Source organism: Rhea pennata, chromosome 27, assembly GCF_028389875.1.
Source record: "Rhea pennata isolate bPtePen1 chromosome 27, bPtePen1.pri, whole genome shotgun sequence".
Lineage (NCBI taxonomy): Eukaryota > Metazoa > Chordata > Aves > Rheiformes > Rheidae > Rhea > Rhea pennata.
This window is the reverse complement of record NC_084689.1, coordinates 805,315-823,920: the sequence shown is the minus strand read 5'-3', so window position 1 is coordinate 823,920 and position 18,606 is coordinate 805,315. Positions and strand designations below refer to the sequence as shown.

At 41.6% G+C, this 18,606-nt stretch overlaps 1 protein-coding gene across 5 annotated transcripts in view; it reads left to right on the top strand.

Annotated features, from left to right (window-relative positions):
- Window positions 1-18,606, top strand: part of SBNO2 (strawberry notch homolog 2) — a 74,537-nt gene that overhangs the window by 9,984 nt on the left and 45,947 nt on the right. For 4 of the 5 annotated variants that reach the window (XR_009960847.1, XM_062595975.1, XM_062595977.1 and 1 more), the window contains exons 2-5: window positions 3,951-4,029; window positions 8,988-9,211; window positions 10,342-10,421; window positions 17,592-17,715. Coding sequence is in view for 4 of the 5 variants with exons in the window: in XM_062595975.1 (XP_062451959.1) it covers window positions 9,086-9,211; window positions 10,342-10,421; window positions 17,592-17,715 (330 nt within the window). In the remaining variant the exon portion in view is untranslated. The remainder of the gene's footprint in view (window positions 1-3,950; window positions 4,030-8,987; window positions 9,212-10,341; window positions 10,422-17,591; window positions 17,716-18,606) is intronic. The other variant, XM_062595976.1, reaches the window with a different exon arrangement.

Below are 18,606 nucleotides of genomic sequence, written 5' to 3'. Positions count from 1 at the left end.
CAGGTGGGCTGCTGTTGGCAACTACACGCGCCGGTTGAAGGAATCGATGGAGCAGGGTTAGGGGGTGACGGGGCTTCAGTCTGTCTCTCTGTTGTTTGGGTGGGTGGGCAGATGGGAATACTCATGATTAAGCTGCAAGCAGGACAAGGAACTAGATCAAATTTCTGAGGTCCTTTTGTCATTATCATGGTAATTTATGATCAACAGATTAAGCTCTGACTATTGCATACCTGTGGTTTCCTAGCTATCTTCCTTTAATGGAGACAATGTAAAAACATAACAAGGACTGAAACGCAACAGAGAGGAAGTGCTTGTATTCCCTGGATGTACAAATGGTTGTTTGCACCTTTCTTGGTAACAGATGCCCGTGAACTGCACTGTTGCCCGTGAACTGCACTGTTACCCGTGGCTCTATTGATCTGATTATTGCAGAACAGTTTATTGCTTTTCAAATCAGAAATTGCCTGATACAGAACTGGTCCCACAAATTTCTGCTACTATCTAAAAAGCTCAAGCTGTTAAAAAAGCAAAATCTGTGCTCAGTAACCTCTAGGCATGGTAAATTCCATAGGAATTCCAGACTAAAGCTGCCTAGACTGGTAGGAGACCTTTAAGTGAATGACTGTTAATACTGAAACTATTCATATAACTTATTCAGAGTGACTCGTGACCTAATCAGATTGCTCACAGGATTTTATCATGCTATGTAGGAAACCAATTTCATTATTAAACATAGGCTGCCCAGCCAGAAAGGAGCAAATCTAGTGTTTTTTTTCTTCATGGTTGTGTAATCGTTGCTTGAGCACTGTCACTCTGCATCTGAAAGAACAATATACTCTTTTAGTGATGCTTGCAGAAGGAAGTTACTATTCTTGAAGTTAGAAACTTTATCCTCATGTTGCTGGGGTTCCCCTTCTGTTCTGTCACAGCTACCAAGTGTAGTAACTGCTGGTCTGCAAAGCTAGTGTTCTCCTATCCTCCCCCCGCCCCCCACGCCTCTGGTCTTCTATAACATGACTGTGGGGTACAGGAATCTCATTTTTGGTGATTCTGGAAAACTCCTTTGCAGTCATATTGCTCCCTAAATAGTTGTCATGGAGTTGCTGTGTTTCAACCAATTTTATGTGACTGATTACCCAACAGTAAAATTAGTCTGTCTGTTTTGCAGATGTGTAGAGGCACGATCCATTTGGGAAGCTTTTTGTAATTCTTTATTAGTGTTTAGCATGTCCTAGTATTAGTGATCATTCCCTGCACTGGCAGGGATGTGTTCATGCCACTTGCTGTAGTTTGTTCCAGTATGATGTAGTAATATGACTTATGTCATTGAGGTCACTTGTTTTCCATGATTCTGCATTCTTGATTTTCTACTTCTGTGAAAAATCTGAGTCAGTTTGATTCTTGAGTTTGATAGTAGCACTCTGCTTGTTTAGGTTTTCTCAAAGTAGAAATCCTAAAGACTGAGTAATAAGAAAAGATACAGAGTCTGGTTGTCAGAGGCTGAGAGGACAAGAGCCCCCCCGCCCAGCTGTGATTCCTGCTAGACAATTTAACTGTGCAGTTTGAATCTTTGAAAATAACTTCTAATAATGCCCAACTTTAGAAAATAAGTATTAGCCTGCACAGGGAGAATGCAGTAATTTTTTCCACCATCAAGATCAAAAGTCTATCAGTAATTAAATGTTTATTCATCACTGGCCTTGGAGTTTCCAGTACTCCCAAGTCAAGCCATTCAATGATAGGGTCCCACTCTTGGAAAGAAAGAAAGAAAAATAATCCTGGTTTGCCACTTGTGTGACTCTGTAGTAGAAACAATCTTAAATTGAGAGCTCTGACTTATCTTGGCGGTGGGAAGTATTTGCTCTTGGTTGGAGTATGTTTGATAAAGGGTGGAAAGATGTTTAAGAAAATGCTTGCTGTAACATTTCATTTGCAAACTGTGGGCCTCTGTTTATCAGCTTTTATTGTTATAAAGACAGAGCAGGATATGGAAACGAGAGCTATTTGGCCTGCAGGGAACTTGCTGTTTTTCATGGTTTTCTGTGATGAGCTTCTTGGAGGATGCTAAAACAGAAGCAGATACTGAAGGCCATCTCCTCTTCTCGTGTTTTCCTGATGGTGCTGCTCTGCAGTTCTTGGATTCACACCGGATCTCCAAAACTGGCATTAGTCCTGTCCTGGAATTTTAATGCATAAGCCAGCCAGCAACTCTCTTATCAGTGTGAGCTTCTAGGGAGAGCTATTAAAAACACCGTGTTAATCATCCCAGGAACCTGATGTAACTGCTGTCTTCCTGCATTTAGAAATGAAGATTATTTTGCTGTACTGAAGTTTTGGCAGAGTGGCAAATGCTGAGGTTTTGGTGACATCCAGTGCATGTTCTTCTGTGAGGTTGCTGGTGCTGTTCTGGTCAGAAAACCGGCATCTTCAGCAGAGTCTGGCATTAAGGCAACAGATTAAAAGTGTGCAGGATATAGAGTGAATTCCTAATTCCTCTTACTTTCCTGTGTTATTGATGTTGTGATGATGATGTCTTAATATGAACTAGACACCTCAAGTAGACCAAGGCAAGCTAGTATTTCAGCTCTTTTCTGCATGTTTATTATTCAGACACTTGTAGTGGCTTGTTTTGCATAAGTTAATGCTGATAGAAGGTGGTAGTTGTATGATTACATTTATCAGAACTGTCAGGGAGCCTAAATGGATGGATTTTATTAGCTATTCTGTGATGTTTGTGCGGTAAAATGAGTTTCTTTAGCAGCACACTGTTTTGGGATGACTGGAAAATGTTCGGGGGTTCATCCTCTTTCATTGTGGCGTAGAAGTTAGAGCGCAAGGTCCAGTTCATGACATCTAAGTTTAATTCTTAATAATGTTACTAATTTTCTTGGTGTCTCTGAACAAAAAGATCTCTAGCTTTTGGTGTGTCCATCTCTAAAACTAGGCTGCTGAGCTCTTCAGAGGAGTTATGTTACGTAAGTTCAATGTGTTGTCTTTTACCATCTGACTGTTGCTCAAGCAGAGGAGTTTACACTTAAGCAGTTTTCCTTCATTCCGCTAATTAGTTATGGGCTGTTGTGCAAGAGTTTTCCTAAGGAACTAGCCCTGTTTCAGAGAAGCGTGCTCTGCTCTGCGGAGAAACTCGCCAGTGAGAGCCGACGTTGCCAAGACGGGGGATAATGTAGAGCAGGCCGGCAGAATTTCTGATATTGATTTTACCCTTCGTAAGTTACTCTGGAAGTATAAGTAAGGCTGTGTATCTGCTGCAGCTGTTACGGGAATAACTGCTTCTGATTTCCTATCAAAAGCTGTTAGAAACTGCGGGGGGGGGGGGGAGGGATGAGGGGGACAGGAAAACAAGCTCTGATGAAAAGAACAGGCCCAGTATTTTAAAGGCACCAGAGGATATTGATATCTCTAAAACAGTCTATGACTTTAACCCTTAGGCCAGCATACCTCACTACATCTGTTCATTTTTTTAAAGGTGATCTGTAAAGAAAAAATATTCGTGCCGCTTACAGCTCTATGATACTATTCAAAGACAGCCTGATAATGGTGTTGTATGTTACATTTTTTTTGTTGCTCTGTCATCTTTACAGCTTTGTATTGCCACTATGTCTCTTGGATTGGAAGGCTGAGGATCTTGGAGCAGGTTGATGGAGATGGAAAACAAACTTGAATTGTAGGCCTCAGCTCCACAGTGCTTCTTTTAGGGGTTAGGATGTTGCAGCACAGATTTAATTTATAACTTATACCCTTTTCTCAAAACTACTGGGAAGAGAAGAGCCAGGATTTTTCTGATTGAGGGAGGGAATTGAGGCACAGGCATTTTTTTTAAGCAACCCTTCAATTTCATCTCTGTTTTTTACATTGGGGATAAGGGGAATCATGCTAAACTTCTGTCTTACTTTTATTCCTTTCTTCCTTACATGTAATTGAAAATTTTATAGGATCTCTCATGGACCACCAAGTGGCGTCAGAGAACATCAACTTAAAGAAAAGAAGAAAGCAACCCTAAAACCCAGAGAAGTAAGCATCTCCTGGGATGATTGTGTAACAATCATGGCTGAAGCATAGATCACTTCATTTCTTGCTGAAACTTTTTTCCTACGTCTCTTCACAATAGGCTTGAGGTCAAAGTATGCATTTATGTATCCCTTTTCTGTTGCAATAAATCGTGGCTTTGGCGGAAGAAGTCCTGTTAAATATTAGCATGTTCATAGTCTTTTATGCACAGAGTCACTTGATAGCTGGGACATCAGTGTTGGGCTGCCTAAGGAAATTCATCTGCTATCCTTTGTATTCCGTAGCTTTAACATAATGTATTTGTGCTTAAATGAGGGGACTTTAATGTCAGTGCTTAATTCATGTGTGACTGGGACCAGGACACCTACTAGCAATGCTATTGCTTCTACAGCTGTGGGTGGTGTACTGATTTTCTCAAGGAAGGCCATGGTTAAGCATCTTATGAAGCTTCAAAAATACAAATACATTTTGGGAATCCTGGGGCTAGTGTTTGGCTAATAAATTAAGAGGCCTTAGGCCAATAAAACATTATTAATTAGGATGTTGGTTACCAGCTAAATGTTTTTAGCTATTTGTGCTCTTGGGCTTATAGACTATAAAGGCTGAGTGTGGATTTTATGGTGTAATAAAAAGAAACACATTCTGCTTGTAAAAGAAAGAGACTGCAGTAAATCTGCAGTGAAATGAAGCCCATGTAAAGGATCTAGGTGATTCTGGACCTTTGTAAAGAGTATTTATTCTGTCAGCAGTTAATAAAAATGGTCTGAATTCTTATAGTTTAGTAATCTTTTCAGATAGCCTAGTGTTACTTCTGCTGTTGTATAAACTTTGTTTTGGAAGTGTTGTTTCATTGGGCTTTCCTAAGGAGAATGCTTAAACCTAAGGACATCTTCATCAGTTAGCTGTTGTGTGAGGGGAAGGGGTCCATTTATTTATTTATTTGTTTAAATTGGAATCCAGGAGTAAATTTTTGATAATTTGTCAGGCTGTGGGAAGAGACAAAGATCAGATGAGGGAGCTCCATTGCAGGCTGCTCAGACCCGTGCTGCTGGAGGAGATCTGGTCGGCCTCTCATGGTGGAAGCTGTGCTTGCTCTGCACCCCACCCTGCTGAGCCACAGCTTTTACCCAGCCAGCATTTGTAAGGTTACATAAACCATGTGTGTTCCACTATGACTGGCCCTTTATCTAAAATGAAAGAAGGAATACTTTTTTTTTTAAACCACAAAGTGCTTAGCCTCTAGCAAATGACTTAATTCTGTTCAGAAGCCTTTGTCTTGTGAAGGCATTTGTGTGCCCACACTGTAAATCTGTTAGCCTGCTTCAACCCAGTTTGTTGGAGGAGCAGAGATAGCTGGATTGTCAGTCTCTGCTCTTTCCCCATAAAGTCTCCTGAGTACAAGGGGTTTGCCTTGTAATTTTTTACCAAATTACCAGTGTCAATCTTCACCTCTGGACTTGAGAGGAACATCATTTATTCCTCTTGCAGGTTCTGCATCTGTTCACATGCAGGCTCTGTTCGGAGAGCTGTCCTGACATGGCTGCTACCACACAGCGAATGAAATAGTCACTTTAATTTCACTTTCCATTACAAATGCAGAAATAATTTTGTCAGCTGAAAGGTCGCTTATTTTTAAAGCGATTCTGACTCAGAAATGACTTTTCAAAAATACTACTTGTAGCCAATAGTAGCTGCTAAGTGATCAAAGCTGGCCTATTTTAAATTGCATCTTCATTTTGGTCTACTTAAGTTTTCTGCTTCAGTATCTTACTCATTGAAAATACATTAGCTAGTTTAATTTCTTTGGTTATCATGCTACAGGCTTCTGATGGCTAATAGTCATGGAGGAGAGAAGAGAGACCAGAAAAAATAGGATGGAATTCAAAGGAAATTATGGAAGTATCTTACTCTTAACATTTGTACAGATTGGTTTTACCATCATTTCTCCAAATTAAATCCAGTTGAAACTTGATGTCCTTTGGGGTTATGGAGGATTTAGCAAAAAAGCTTTAAAGCACCTTTCTAGTTACTCTACAGGTGCTAGAAATTGATTCTGTTCAGCCATTAAGAATTAGTTTCCCTTGGAGTGAGTCACAGTATTTGCATCCTTGGAACTGAGCAGATGACAAGCAGAACAATAAAACTTCAATGATTAAATCCATTAATGAAGCTGAGATGTGGTCAGTATTTCTTGCCTCTACCATGGATAAGACTAACAAGAGTAGAAGTTTCTGATCTGCTTTGCTGTTTTCCTCAAGTACCCACATGAAGGCAAGTTGCAGGTTCTTGCAGCTATTCTCATAGAATCGGTTAGGTTGGAAGGGACCTCTGTAGATCATCTAGTCCAACCTCCCTGCTCAGCAGGGTCACCTAGAGCATGTTAGACAGGGTTGTATCCAGGTGGGCTTTGAATATCTCAAGAGAAGGAGATTCCACAACCTCTCTGGGCAACCTGTTCCAGTGCTCTGTCACTCTCACAGTGAAGAAATTCCTCCTCATGTTCAGGCGGACCTTCTGGTGCTTCAGTTTGTGCCCATTGCCTCTTGTCCTGTCACATGCGACAACTGAAAAGAGTTTGTCCCCATCCCTTTGACACACTCCCTTCAAGGACTTATAGACATTGATAAGATTCTCCCTCAGTCTTCTCTTCTCCAGGCTAAAGAGGCCCAGCTCTCGCAGCCATTCCTCATAGGGCAGGTGCTCCAGCCCTCTGATCATCTTCATAGCCCTATGCTGGACTCTCTCCAGTAGCTCCATGTCTCTCTTGTAGTGGGGAGCCCAGAACTGGACGCAGTACGTGAGATATGGTCTCACCAGGGCTGAGTAGAGCAGCAGGGTCACCTCCCTCGTCCTGCTGGCAACACTCTTCCTAATGCAGCCCAGGACACCATTGGCCTTCTTGGCCACAAGGGCACATTGCTGGTTCATAGTCAGCTTGTCATCCACCAGCACTCCCAGGTCTTTCTCTGCAGAGCTGCTCTCCAGAAGGTCAGCCCCGAGCCTGTACTGGTGCCTAGGGTTACTTCTCCCTAGGTGCAGGACTCTGCACATGCCCTTGTTGAACCTCGGGAGGTTCCTTTCTGCTCAGCCCTCCAGCCTGTCCAGGTCTCTCTGAAGGGCAGCGCAGCTCTCTGGTGTGTCACCCACTCCTCCCAGCTTGGTATCAGCAAACTTGCTGAGGAGGCACTCCATCCCCTCATCCAGGTCATTGATGAATAAGTTGAACAGGATAGGACCCAGTACTGAGCCCTGGGGGACGCCACTAGCCACAGGTCTCCAACTAGACTCCGTGCCACCGATGATAACCCTATGAGCTCTGCCTTTCAGCCAGCTCTCAATCCGCCTCACTGTCCACTCGTCTAACCCACACTTCCTGAGCTTATCTAAGAGGATGCTATGGGAGACAGTGTCAAGGTACACAACATCCACTGCTTTCCCCTCATCTACCCAGTCATTCCATCATAGAAGGCTATCAGATTGATAAAGCAGGATTTCTCCTTGGTGAATCCATGCTGAGTTCTGTTCATTGAGTAACAGTTCAGTATTCAGAGGAAATCTCTCATTGTCAGTTTGGAGGCCAGTTAATAATAATAATAATAATAACCCATCAACCACAACAACTGTCTCCCTAGTGCCTCCTTTCTGTTCTCTTTAGTCTAATGGCCTATGCAAGGGGGGACATAAGTGTGTCTCAGAATCTCTGTGGCTGGACTCTGTGTGGAGCAGCGTGTTCATGGGGACTCTAGAAATTAAGAGAAATGCTAACAGGGCCCTTGGAAGATGCAGAGATTTTGCTGGCCAGGAAGTCTGCATGGTTCATGGATCCAGAGGTCTTTGTAATCCCCCAAACAGTCTTTTCCTCAACCATTTGTTGTTCGAACTAGCTATTTCTTCATTAAGCAGGGCTTTGGGGAATGAGTATATGCCAGGCTTCCACGCCTTATAAGTGATTTTAAATGTTCCTTCTGGCATTTAAGTTTTCTTTTAAAACTAGTCACTTACTGAAATAATTATCTTCTGTGAAACTGTCCTGGTTTTAAAGCATCATTAGTCTTTTTCTTTTTGATGTTCAAATCCTGAGTTGATAAAACATCTGTGTATTGGTTTAGGAAGTTGTGACCAGTCATCTAGACAGAACATCTGTTTGTTCTGGTTATCTAAATACCACTATCGAGATTAGTGAGAAATCAGTCTTGTATTTTTCTCCGAGTCCCTGAGCCCCTCTTCTTCTTGTACTTCTCTACCATTTTTTTTCCATGCCAGGCATAGGACTTGCTGGTGCTGTGCCTCTTGCACCACTCTTTCTGTCAACTTCCCATATAAAGATGCAGTTTAGCACTTCAGGGCATGAGCTTGTGCTTCCAGACTTGCCCTTGGTGCTGCTTGTGTCCAAATTGTTACTCCCCATGGCCTCTCCAGTGAGGGCAGTTTACGAGCCCTAATTAAGCATGTCAGAGGTTACTTTGGAAGGCTTAGCAGAAATGTGGCATTGAAGGCAGTGCCTTATTGTGAGCTTAATCCTTGTCAAAACAATGCTCTTGTTTTAGGCTTTTCTGAAGAGTGAACTGGCAAAAATCCAGAAATGAGAATGATTCTGAAAGCCCATCTTGCTAGCAACAGGGAAAATGAAAGCTAGTTGATAAGTTTTTATATTTATTAGGTGAACAGTGTTAATGCTAAGAGTATGCTACACAGTTTGATCTTCATTTGTGTAGCAGTGGGGAAAATTATCAGTGTATGGTGAACAGCCTCCATAAAATTAGGGAGACGTCAAAGTACAGCAAGATCAGAGTGGTGAGGTGCTCTGACCTCGTGCGGTGATTCATTCGTTATACAGCCAAAGGATGCAGCAGGCATTTCATAGTCTGACATCTATTCACTGCTTTCTTAGCTAGATTTGTTCTTAGATGTGTTTTCTCCTCCTTCATAAAATTTAAATGTGCATTTCTTTTCTATCCTAGGACATGGTGCAGGGTGAAGAGCACAGATAAAGAACCTTCCACCACTCCATAGACTGTTTCACCAGCCCTCAGGACTGTATGCAGCAGGACACAGGCTGATGCCCTCAGCACATCCTGCCATGGACGGAGGGAAGAACTATCCACAGCATGAGCACCAGCAGTCAGGCAATACTCTATACAGCATCCCAAACTTCCAGTCCCAGCTCGCCGTACCAGCCATGGAGGTGAAGGCTCTGGCAGGTTTTTGGGGAAGTGTAGGGAGAGACTGGCTTGAGAATGTAACCAGGAGGGGTCTGAGCAAAGCAGTCCAGCCTGTCAGATGCTGGGAGTCCTTGTGAATGTTTACAGGAGCTATTTACCAGCCTTTCTAGGCAGCTGTCCAGGCGCGTGAAGAATTGATTGGTAATGCTGGAGGGTTGAGGGCTGTCACAGTCTATGTTACCTTTGAAGTGGGAGGTGAAAAACAAAGTTGTGATTAAAATGATACCACTTTAAAAGCTGGCAGACTGCAGGCTTCAAGGGAAAGAGCTGGAGAGATTACACAGAATTGCAAACTTTGCTTCTATCCCAGCTTGCCTCTTTGAGACATGTTGAATTGGTTGATAGTACCAGCTGTGTCTTTTTTGAGAGTTGCAGAGCTGAGATGGGATTGTTTGTCCTGATACGGCGCTAAAATAAGGCTTGATCCCTGATGAATTTGTTCTGAACAGGACAAAAAGCAAAATTCTACCCTCAAATAGCCTATGAGGCACTTCCCCGTTTCTGTTCATAGCTCTCGTTTTGAGTTTTGCCACAAATAGGAATAAAAAGGTTAAAAAACCCTAGTGGATTCTTTCACCAAGTGCATGTTTATTTCAATGCAAGTATCTCATTTTAGACACAGGGAAAAAGGACAAATGAAGGACTTATTTTTAACTGAGAAATAAGGTATTATATTCTTCCCCTGACTGTAGTGGTAAATGCTGAGCTAAAATTTTGCGGTTAATGCTGGCCACAGTTTAGAGGGGATTGGAAGACAAAAAAGAAGATTTTCGGGCATTTAGCTGTGCAAGTTACTTTCAAACTAATAAGATTGGTACTCACTTTCCACAAAGACTGAGAATTAAAGGACTAAGAGAGAGGAATTATCCTGTTGCCTTTCTGGAGACAGTAACAGTAAAGTAGAACTAAAAGCCCCACACAAGAATGTGGGACTAGGTATCTCCTGCTATGAGAGATTAAAAATCACTTCTGCTTGTGGCAGGCACTGAAAGGGGAGAGGTCGTAAAGCTTGGACCTCAGGACCTCGTGTTTGCTGCTGTGGGTAATTGTGCTAGTCTTCTGCTGTTGTAACTTTTTTGGTTTCTGCTTTCAGAATTCCATGCTGGTTGCTGATTCGTGGAGTAACTGTTACCCTGCCTCTTTCCCAACTTCATCTTTCTCAAATGAAAACCAGTGAGTGCTGTTCTCCTTTATGCAGTACCCCTGTGCTCTTGTACGGCCCATGATTCAACTGTTTCTTTACTGCTTTCCTTGTTTATTTCACTAACTGATGGGGAACTAATTGCATCACACTGATCTTGTACCATTTCATAAACTACTATATCTTGGAAAAAGCAGCAAGCAGCTTTTGTTTTAAAATAAAAAATTGAAAAGCTTGATTTCTGGTAAACCTGGAGGCTGCTGCAAGGGAGGAACAACCTTCTTTCAACATAGATTTGTTATACTAATGGAGTTCACAGAACAGCCCATTAGCACAGTGTAGCTGAACAAATGTGTCATACAGTCTCTAGTCTGATACAGATAGCACAGAGAAGAAGGAATTATTGGTACCAGGTGGCAGACTTATGCTATTACATAGCATACAGCAATAGCTGTAAGCTATTGCTGTATAGATGGTTGAAAGCTGACTAGCTACTACCATCTCATGTCTCTGTTGAAAAATATACACAGCCCCTAAGTGCATGAACCAGAGTCTATCAAGAGTTATGACTTTTTTCCTCTGGTTATAACTGATGATCTTCACTGATAAGCTTACCCCACAAGGTGTGGGGTTATGAGTGTGAGCTCATGTGAGAAATTGTGACTTCCTTCTAAGTAAAGCTGTCTAGTGTACAGTGTAACTTGGTGCTGTAAAGCACAGAGTTGCAATGAGTTTCAGTAACCTTTTGGATAGTAATGGTGGCACTGTCTGGTGGGGAGAAACATAAGCCGTGTGTGTTCTGTTTTGAGTCCAGAAACTCATCTAGAAAATTATGTACCATAATTCAGGCACTTTTGAGGGCTCTTTTTGTAACAATAAATATTGTTCTTCTTTCTTCCTCTTTATGATGAACCTTCATCCTGAGCAGGAAGGAAGGACGCTGGACATGACAGGAAGCATTTGGGGTACTAGAAAGTGCCACCACAGAGTGACTTGGATTGGAACCCTGATGCTGGGGCTGGAAAATGCTGGTTGTTGGGAAGAAGAGTTGAAGACTAGTTACTGCTGCTTTGGTCTCTTTGTAAATACAGAGTGGCACAGATATACAGGATGTGTTTTTATTTAGGGCAGAGATGGAAGGAAGAAAAATAAGAGAAATAGAATTTGATATTGTGAGCTAATAACTGTTCTAGGTGCTTAAGGATTTAGCTTAACCTTCCTGAGAAGATTTTAGCATCTTAATGGAAAAGCAGAGATATCTGTTCTGATGAGTATCTAAGTTCCAGCTGAGCCATCAGCAGTAAGAATCAGCTCTTCTGTTCAGATAGACGAGACTCCTTTCATCACAGTATTAGTTCTACTTGCTTTCTTGTCCCTGGTCCAGCCCAGTCTGGAAAGTAAGCTTGCCAGAAATGATAGGGTGAATAGAACAGATTCCTAGTGTAAGAACATCAAGAACCTGTCACACTGCTGTTGAATGGAGTTCTGCCTCTTTAGTTGCTCCCCAAAGTGAGAATTTGAGAGGCATTATCAGATAAGTTCAGTCTCTTTGCTCTTAGCTAGTCTGTCTGTGATTGGAAGAGGGTGTACATTTTGAGCATGATTCCTGTAAATTACACTTTGTGAATACTCAAGAGAGCTATAACAGAATTTCTGTTTTGCTATATTGAACCACAAGATTAGATTGTGTTTATCTATTGTGTTGGTGTTTTCTTTTTTCCTTGATCACTTGTTCTTGTTTGGCCCCTCATTTTCTTCCCATTTAGTGCTTGTCTTTGCTGCTCATATCAACTCTGCTGGAAACATTATAGCTTTGATCCTGCAAAGACATGCCTGTCTTTAACGAAAATGTGAACTTGTTGACTTTGGTATAGTTACTTTTGGGAGTGAGGCTCATTGTAGTGTTTATTTGCTAGAGAATGAATTGGCCAAGGCTGCAGCTTTAGCTTCGTGTTTTTCCTATCCCGATAATTCTGAAAACTACCTTTCAGGTGAAATTTTGTTTCACGAAAAAGAACACATCTGTCCTTTTGTATTTTAAAATTGCAGCTGGATCTTTTTAGATGAGGTTTAGGATTAGGACATTACAGCAGTAGTCCTGAAAGGGACAAAAAAAGTTGATGAAAAGTGTAATTTTTAAAAGGAGTTGTAATTATAGACTGCATTACAAAATCAGGAAATGCAGATAGAAATAGAGTTAGTCCAAACTTCTCTTCAGAATCCTTGCAGAAGAAACCTCATTTGCGAGTGACTATGTTTGAACATGGTTTATTCTCATAGCAACATGGTTTGTCATGAAGCAGGTTTTTCCTGTTTCTTTTCTGTATTTCCATGCTAGAGAATATATTTAAAAGATACTAAAGCTTTTGTCTTTGTTTCAGATTTTCTTTATCTGAAAAAGTGAACAATATATTAAAACTTACCAAAAGAACAAATGAAGTTCACATCCCCTGCAGGGAAGAGTTGGAGGACAGTTAATTTCTGAGGCTATTACCCCTAAGTAGCTGGGCTGCTTTTACAGCAGTAGGGTCAATATATTCCTTGCTTCAGAGGAGTCTGTGTCAGTCCAGTTGTGCTATTTGAAGTGTGCACACACGTTTACAAGAAGTTTTTCTCAAAACTTGGAGCAAAGCTTTCTTCCCCAGTTTACAAAACACCAAACCCTCCCTTTTCCTGCCATTCTCCTGACTTTCCCACTTTCCCCCTGCCTGTGGGGTATTACTTGCTATAATAATAAAGTAGGTTTTGAAAAACATGAATTGGTCTAATGATGAGGAGGAAGAGTACTACCTACGTGAATGCAAGGTAGCCTGTGACCTGGCTAGCACCTCTAGATAGATGCTCTAGGTGACCCTGCTGAGCAGGGAGGTTGGACTAGATGATCTCCAGAGGTCGCTTCCAACCTTACTGATTCTATGATTCTAGAGGCTATAAGATCAAAACATAAAGCCTGGACAAAATATACAGAAGAGATCTCCAGCAAAATTACAGCATGACCCCAGAAGGGCTTCAGGTACAATGGATGCATTTATGAGCAGTTGAGGCAAAGCGTGTGAGGCAGACGCTGTATTGTGGTTGTTTAAACAAGTGCTGCTATAGCAGGCTTAAGCTGTGAAAGAATGGATACCCATCTCCTGGGAAGGATATGCAGTGCATTGGCTCACGTATGAAATTTAGATTGCAGTAAGCGCTTGTTCCCAGCATTTTCCTGTGGGCTGTGCTGTTCAAAATGTGAGCTTCGGGAGAACTGAATGAAATGATCAAATTCTAACCCCCCTCAGCCTCCCCTCCAGAAAACTCCACCTCTTCTGGGTTGAGTGAAATAAGGCTGGTCTTGGGACCCACAGGCTGGACTGTCATTAAATTGTTTGCATGAATCAGATGTCAGCTCGGATTTGCCTTGCACCAAACTGTTCTACTGCTTCTATGTTTAGAGTGCGTGGCAGCAAAAAAAGTCTTGTTCTTTAAAGCAATTGTCTGAACTTGATATAACGCAAAGATGCTCCCCACCAAGCTCATAATGTCTCAGAACTGGGAGATGAAAGAGTTTTTATGGGCTCTCTGCTTTATTCCTTCATTAAGTATAGGTTACATCTCTGCAGTAGGACATCTAGTGCTTGGTCTGTGCACAACTTTGTGCACTTCCTTTCATGCTTTCTTAGAGGGAAATGTCTCTCTAGCTTTATTGGTTTGTTTTGTGTGGGGGACAGGGAGTGGAAGCTTATTTTCTTAACCAGGACCTGTTGAAGGACATGTGTACCCAGGTCAGCAGGTGTAACCTCTTCTTTCACATAATCAAAGGCCAGTTTCTCTGAACTTAGCTCTTTAGCCAGGTTCTCTTTTCCTCTTTTGTGAAACAGAGTTTAAATAAAAGTGGGAGACCAACATTCCATCCTATTTTGACTGTTTGATTTCTTTGGGAATGTTTAGCTTTTTCACACACACACACACACTCACACACACACACAAAAAGAGAGATGTAGAAGCTGCCTGTGTTGTAATGAAACATGCCTCTTCCAAGGGGCTGGTTGCCAATTCCTGTGTCAGGTTGAATGCCGCCTCTTCTGCCTGAAGAACACAGCACATCTCCAAACTTAACTTTACTTTCTTAGTGCAGAATAATTCATCTAAGAATTTACAGCTAAATGTTTAGTCATTTGTATTAAGTGGTCCTTTTTTATTCAGGAAGATGATTAGTGCTGGCTGTGTCAAAAGAGGTAAAATAAGATGGCTCCAAACTCTCTAGCGTTAACTCATTAAACTCTCAGCACTACAGTTAGAGATCAGTTTCACTAGACTAAATGGTAAGCACATATTATTTATTTATTATTATTAATTAATTATTATGAGGTTAGTAATCAATACAGGGCCTTGATTGCTTCAAGAGCCAATGTCAATGGTTGATGTGAATCAGTGGCCTGAGAGGGACTCATTAACACTTTCATACAGCTATTGTTGGATGGACCCCAAATGTCTATAACCCTGGCTAGCTTCTGAGTTTAATCAGAGGGATTTTGGCTCTGGGATGGGTCGAGTTAGCCAGAATGTGGCTGTCCATGGGCAAGCTGAGTATTGCCATGATAGAACATGGACTTACAATGTTGGAGTTGATGATTGCAGGTGTTCTCTTCTGCTAGCCAGGACACTTGGGTCCTTTTCTAATGCTGCATCTTAATGTCAGATTTTAAATTAAGTGTGCAAAGGGGCAGTCTTTCTAAAACAATGACTTTTAGTCAGCCTCGGAGTGGAAGCTGTTGACCAAGGGTAACTTCTGTGGAGCAGCATATCAGTAACTAAGAACAGAAAAGGTGAGCAAGCATGTACAGGGCAATCTTGCTGTGAGGTTATTTTCACACTTTTGCTTTGGCAGTACAGCAAGGTTCACATACTTACCTCTTCCAGTTATACTGTTTTCTGTGGTATAATTAAAGCTAACCTGTCAGTGGCTTTATAGAATCATAGAATCAGTAAGGTTGGAAGGGACCTCTGGAGATCATCTAGTTCAACCTCCCTGCTCAGCAGAGTCACCTAGAGCATGTTAGACAGGGTTGCGTCCAGGCGGGCCTTGAATATCTCCAGGGAAGGAGGCTCCACAACCTCTCTGGGCCAGCTCTTCAAACAAGAGTGAATATTCTTAAGTTCTTACTGAATGAAAAGTAGTACCAAAAGTACTGAAGGAACTTTCCTAAGCACTGCATACTTAGTGGCTTTCCTAAGAGGATCACAAAGCAGTGCACTGAATTGCTATTTGCCCTTATTTCAAGATTCTGCAAGAAGAAAGTGCATCTGACATTTACTGATTTGAAAGTCAAGATTAAGGAATTCAGAATAACATGCTGAAGCTAGCTGTTCTACAGCAAGTTAGGCCATGCAGAATTGGGGCTACACTGGTCTCCTTCGTGTTGCCTCCTCTGACTCTTGTCTGACCTCAGGAATCTGGTGAAATAGGTTATGCTTACCATTTGGATACAAATAGTTTTCTCTTCTGGTTAGCTCATGTTGGGGCTGGACAAACTCCAGTGTTCATGCAGGGGAGAGGGTGAGACAATACCAGTTTCAACTTTAAAGCACTTTAAACAAGCTTTTCCTATGTGTAACTCCATTAATTTCCAGAATTTGTTCATAGCTTTTAATTTGGCCCAGTAGATTAGGAGGAGCCAAGGGCCTGTTCTAGGCAGAGCTCTGAGATGCAAGGTGTGCTAAATCCACCTCTCTTTGCATTTGCACCCAGATAAGTAGCTGTTTCAATATATCTCTACAGTAAGTAAAACAGTGGCGGCATATAGAAAGGAAAAAAAAAGAATAGGAGGGAGGAGCTGGTACTTTTTCCAGATTGTTATCTTTAGTGATGCAAAAGACAAGTAAAAATGTATTTAGCAGAGGGAGATAACTGTATGTTTGTAGATAAATATATATGTAAATGTTAGGCCATGTACGCTTAATAATACTTTGGTGGTACAGTCCTTCCCTAGCTCTGCTCCTGGACAGTATTTTTTTTTTTCTGAAATGTTGTTCCCCCTTGCCTTCTCCAGTGACTTGTTAAAGTTTATTTGCTGTGGGTTCTGCAACTCTGGCATTACAAAAAACGAGTAATTTGCCACAAGAGGAAACCAATCAGATAGGGTAAAATGTTTTAATGGTTCCAACATGAAAACGTGTTGAGTGGCGATTGCCCAAGCAGTCTGAGTGCACAGCCCTTACGGGAAAGATTACGAAGCACATTCCTTGCTCCTGCAGGAGAGGGAAAGGGCTTGCGTGTGTAATAGCAAAACCAGAAGACGGTCATGTAATACAGGCCAGAGGCTACTCTTGAGAGGGAGAGGGAATCATCTTGTTTTGCAATTCTTACCTACTTTCTGTTCAGAGGCAGCTAGTTCTGGGGGAGGGAGACAGGAGGAAGGGCTGGCATGTGCCTTGCCCAGGAGAGAGTAATCAGAAGATCTTTGCTTTTTTTTCCCACTTGTTAGTTTGTCAGCAATCTTGTTTTTTAACCGGCTAATAATCAGTTACATCCATAATGCATCCCTACAAAGCCATGTCTGGGCAGTAATTATGTCTAATAATTCTGCATGTCCCTCTCTCTTCTATTTTTTATTTCTTTTTAAGCTAAGAATCACATATGATCTGAATGGTGAAATCCCTTGTTGGGGTGTAAGAAGGGAGGTGTGTCTTTCCCTTTCCTGGTGTGCAGGCTTATCTGTGCTAGTTTGTGGGGCTTCTTCAGTTCCCTGACTTGAGCTAGGGTCCAGGTGTGATATTTTTGTGAAGCTTAATGCTTGTGCTTATTTATAGCGTGATTGTCAGCTTCTATCACACCTGTCAAACCCTTGGCACTGGAACATGTCGGAGGTTTAATTTTGCTTTGCTGTCAGGACTGAAACATTATTTAGTCCTTCAGACCCTTTTTATCTGAGAAACCTTTCCCAATTTACACAAATCGTTGAGAATTTAACTCTTAATCTGATGATTGTGGTACAGCTTTCCAGGCTCTTACACTCGTGAGTCTGTGAGGTAGAATGTAATTTGTGGATTTATTATTTTGCCCTGTAGGTATCTCTTCTGGATAAACACAGCTTTTTAAAATCAGTCTCGTGTATGTGTCATCCCATAATAGCTGGTTCACCACTGATGATGGAGTCTGAAGCAACCTAAGAAGTTCTCAGGACTGACAGGAAATAACTGCTTTTCCCATTTCCTTACAGGCAATATTTTAATTCTCCTCACGATTTTTATATGAATTCCATCAGTAGACCACATTTCTTGGATACAAACTATGCATCTGTGGACCCCACTGATTTCTTACCAAAAAATGGTGATTTTCCTCAGGTAAGTACATAGCTACTGATGTCTTCGGGGAAAATTGGTGCTTTATGGTGATGGTCTTTGTTTTCTTTAGGATTGTGCTACAGTGGGAAAAGGAAGAGACCGACTGTTGCCTTACATTTTCTAGTGTATGATAGGAATTGTGTGTAATTGGGATAGACTCTCTGACAACAGTAATTCAGAAGCTTTCAGTTGCTTTAGTAGGAGCTTATTTGTGTTAAATTCATTGCTTCTGTGTTTTAAAATTGTTTAACATAGACACTGAAAGTGCATGGGAGAATCCCATTTACAAGACTGTGCAGGTAAGTGTGAATCTGAAAATGCTTGGGTCGGTTGCATCATTTGACTCCCAGAACTCTGTTCACTTGTGTATACTGTATGTGCTTTCTCACTAATTAAAGGAGTGGATTCTTGAATGCTATGAATTCCATCTGCTCTGTGCCTAACAAATGGAGATTCAAGATAGATCATTTTTTGTGGAGTTGGTGAGATGTGGGAAGAATAGTCACCCTGGTTCGTTTGGTGTTTCTACTGACCAACAGAGTCTCATCTCGGGGATCTCACTGGGTTGGAAGGAACTCATTCCGTAAAGTTTTTGAAATATTACACTTGCTTCTGACAGCATCTATAAGGTTGTCCAAAAAGACTGTGAAGCAGCGTATTGTGTGAGAGTTGACTTGGAATAAAGGAAGGGCTAACTACATCCTTTTCAGGAGTTAATTGAGGTGTCTGGCAGTGTGTTCTTTGCATTAGTTTCATCTTTCCAGTATCTGCAGATGCACAGTGAGCAAAACTGCAGAAGGTTATCCTGCTTTGACCTTTCAAGCCAACAGCCAAGCTGAGTGAACTCCATAGTCTTATCCCTCTTATGTCAGTAAGTTACTGTTCCAACTA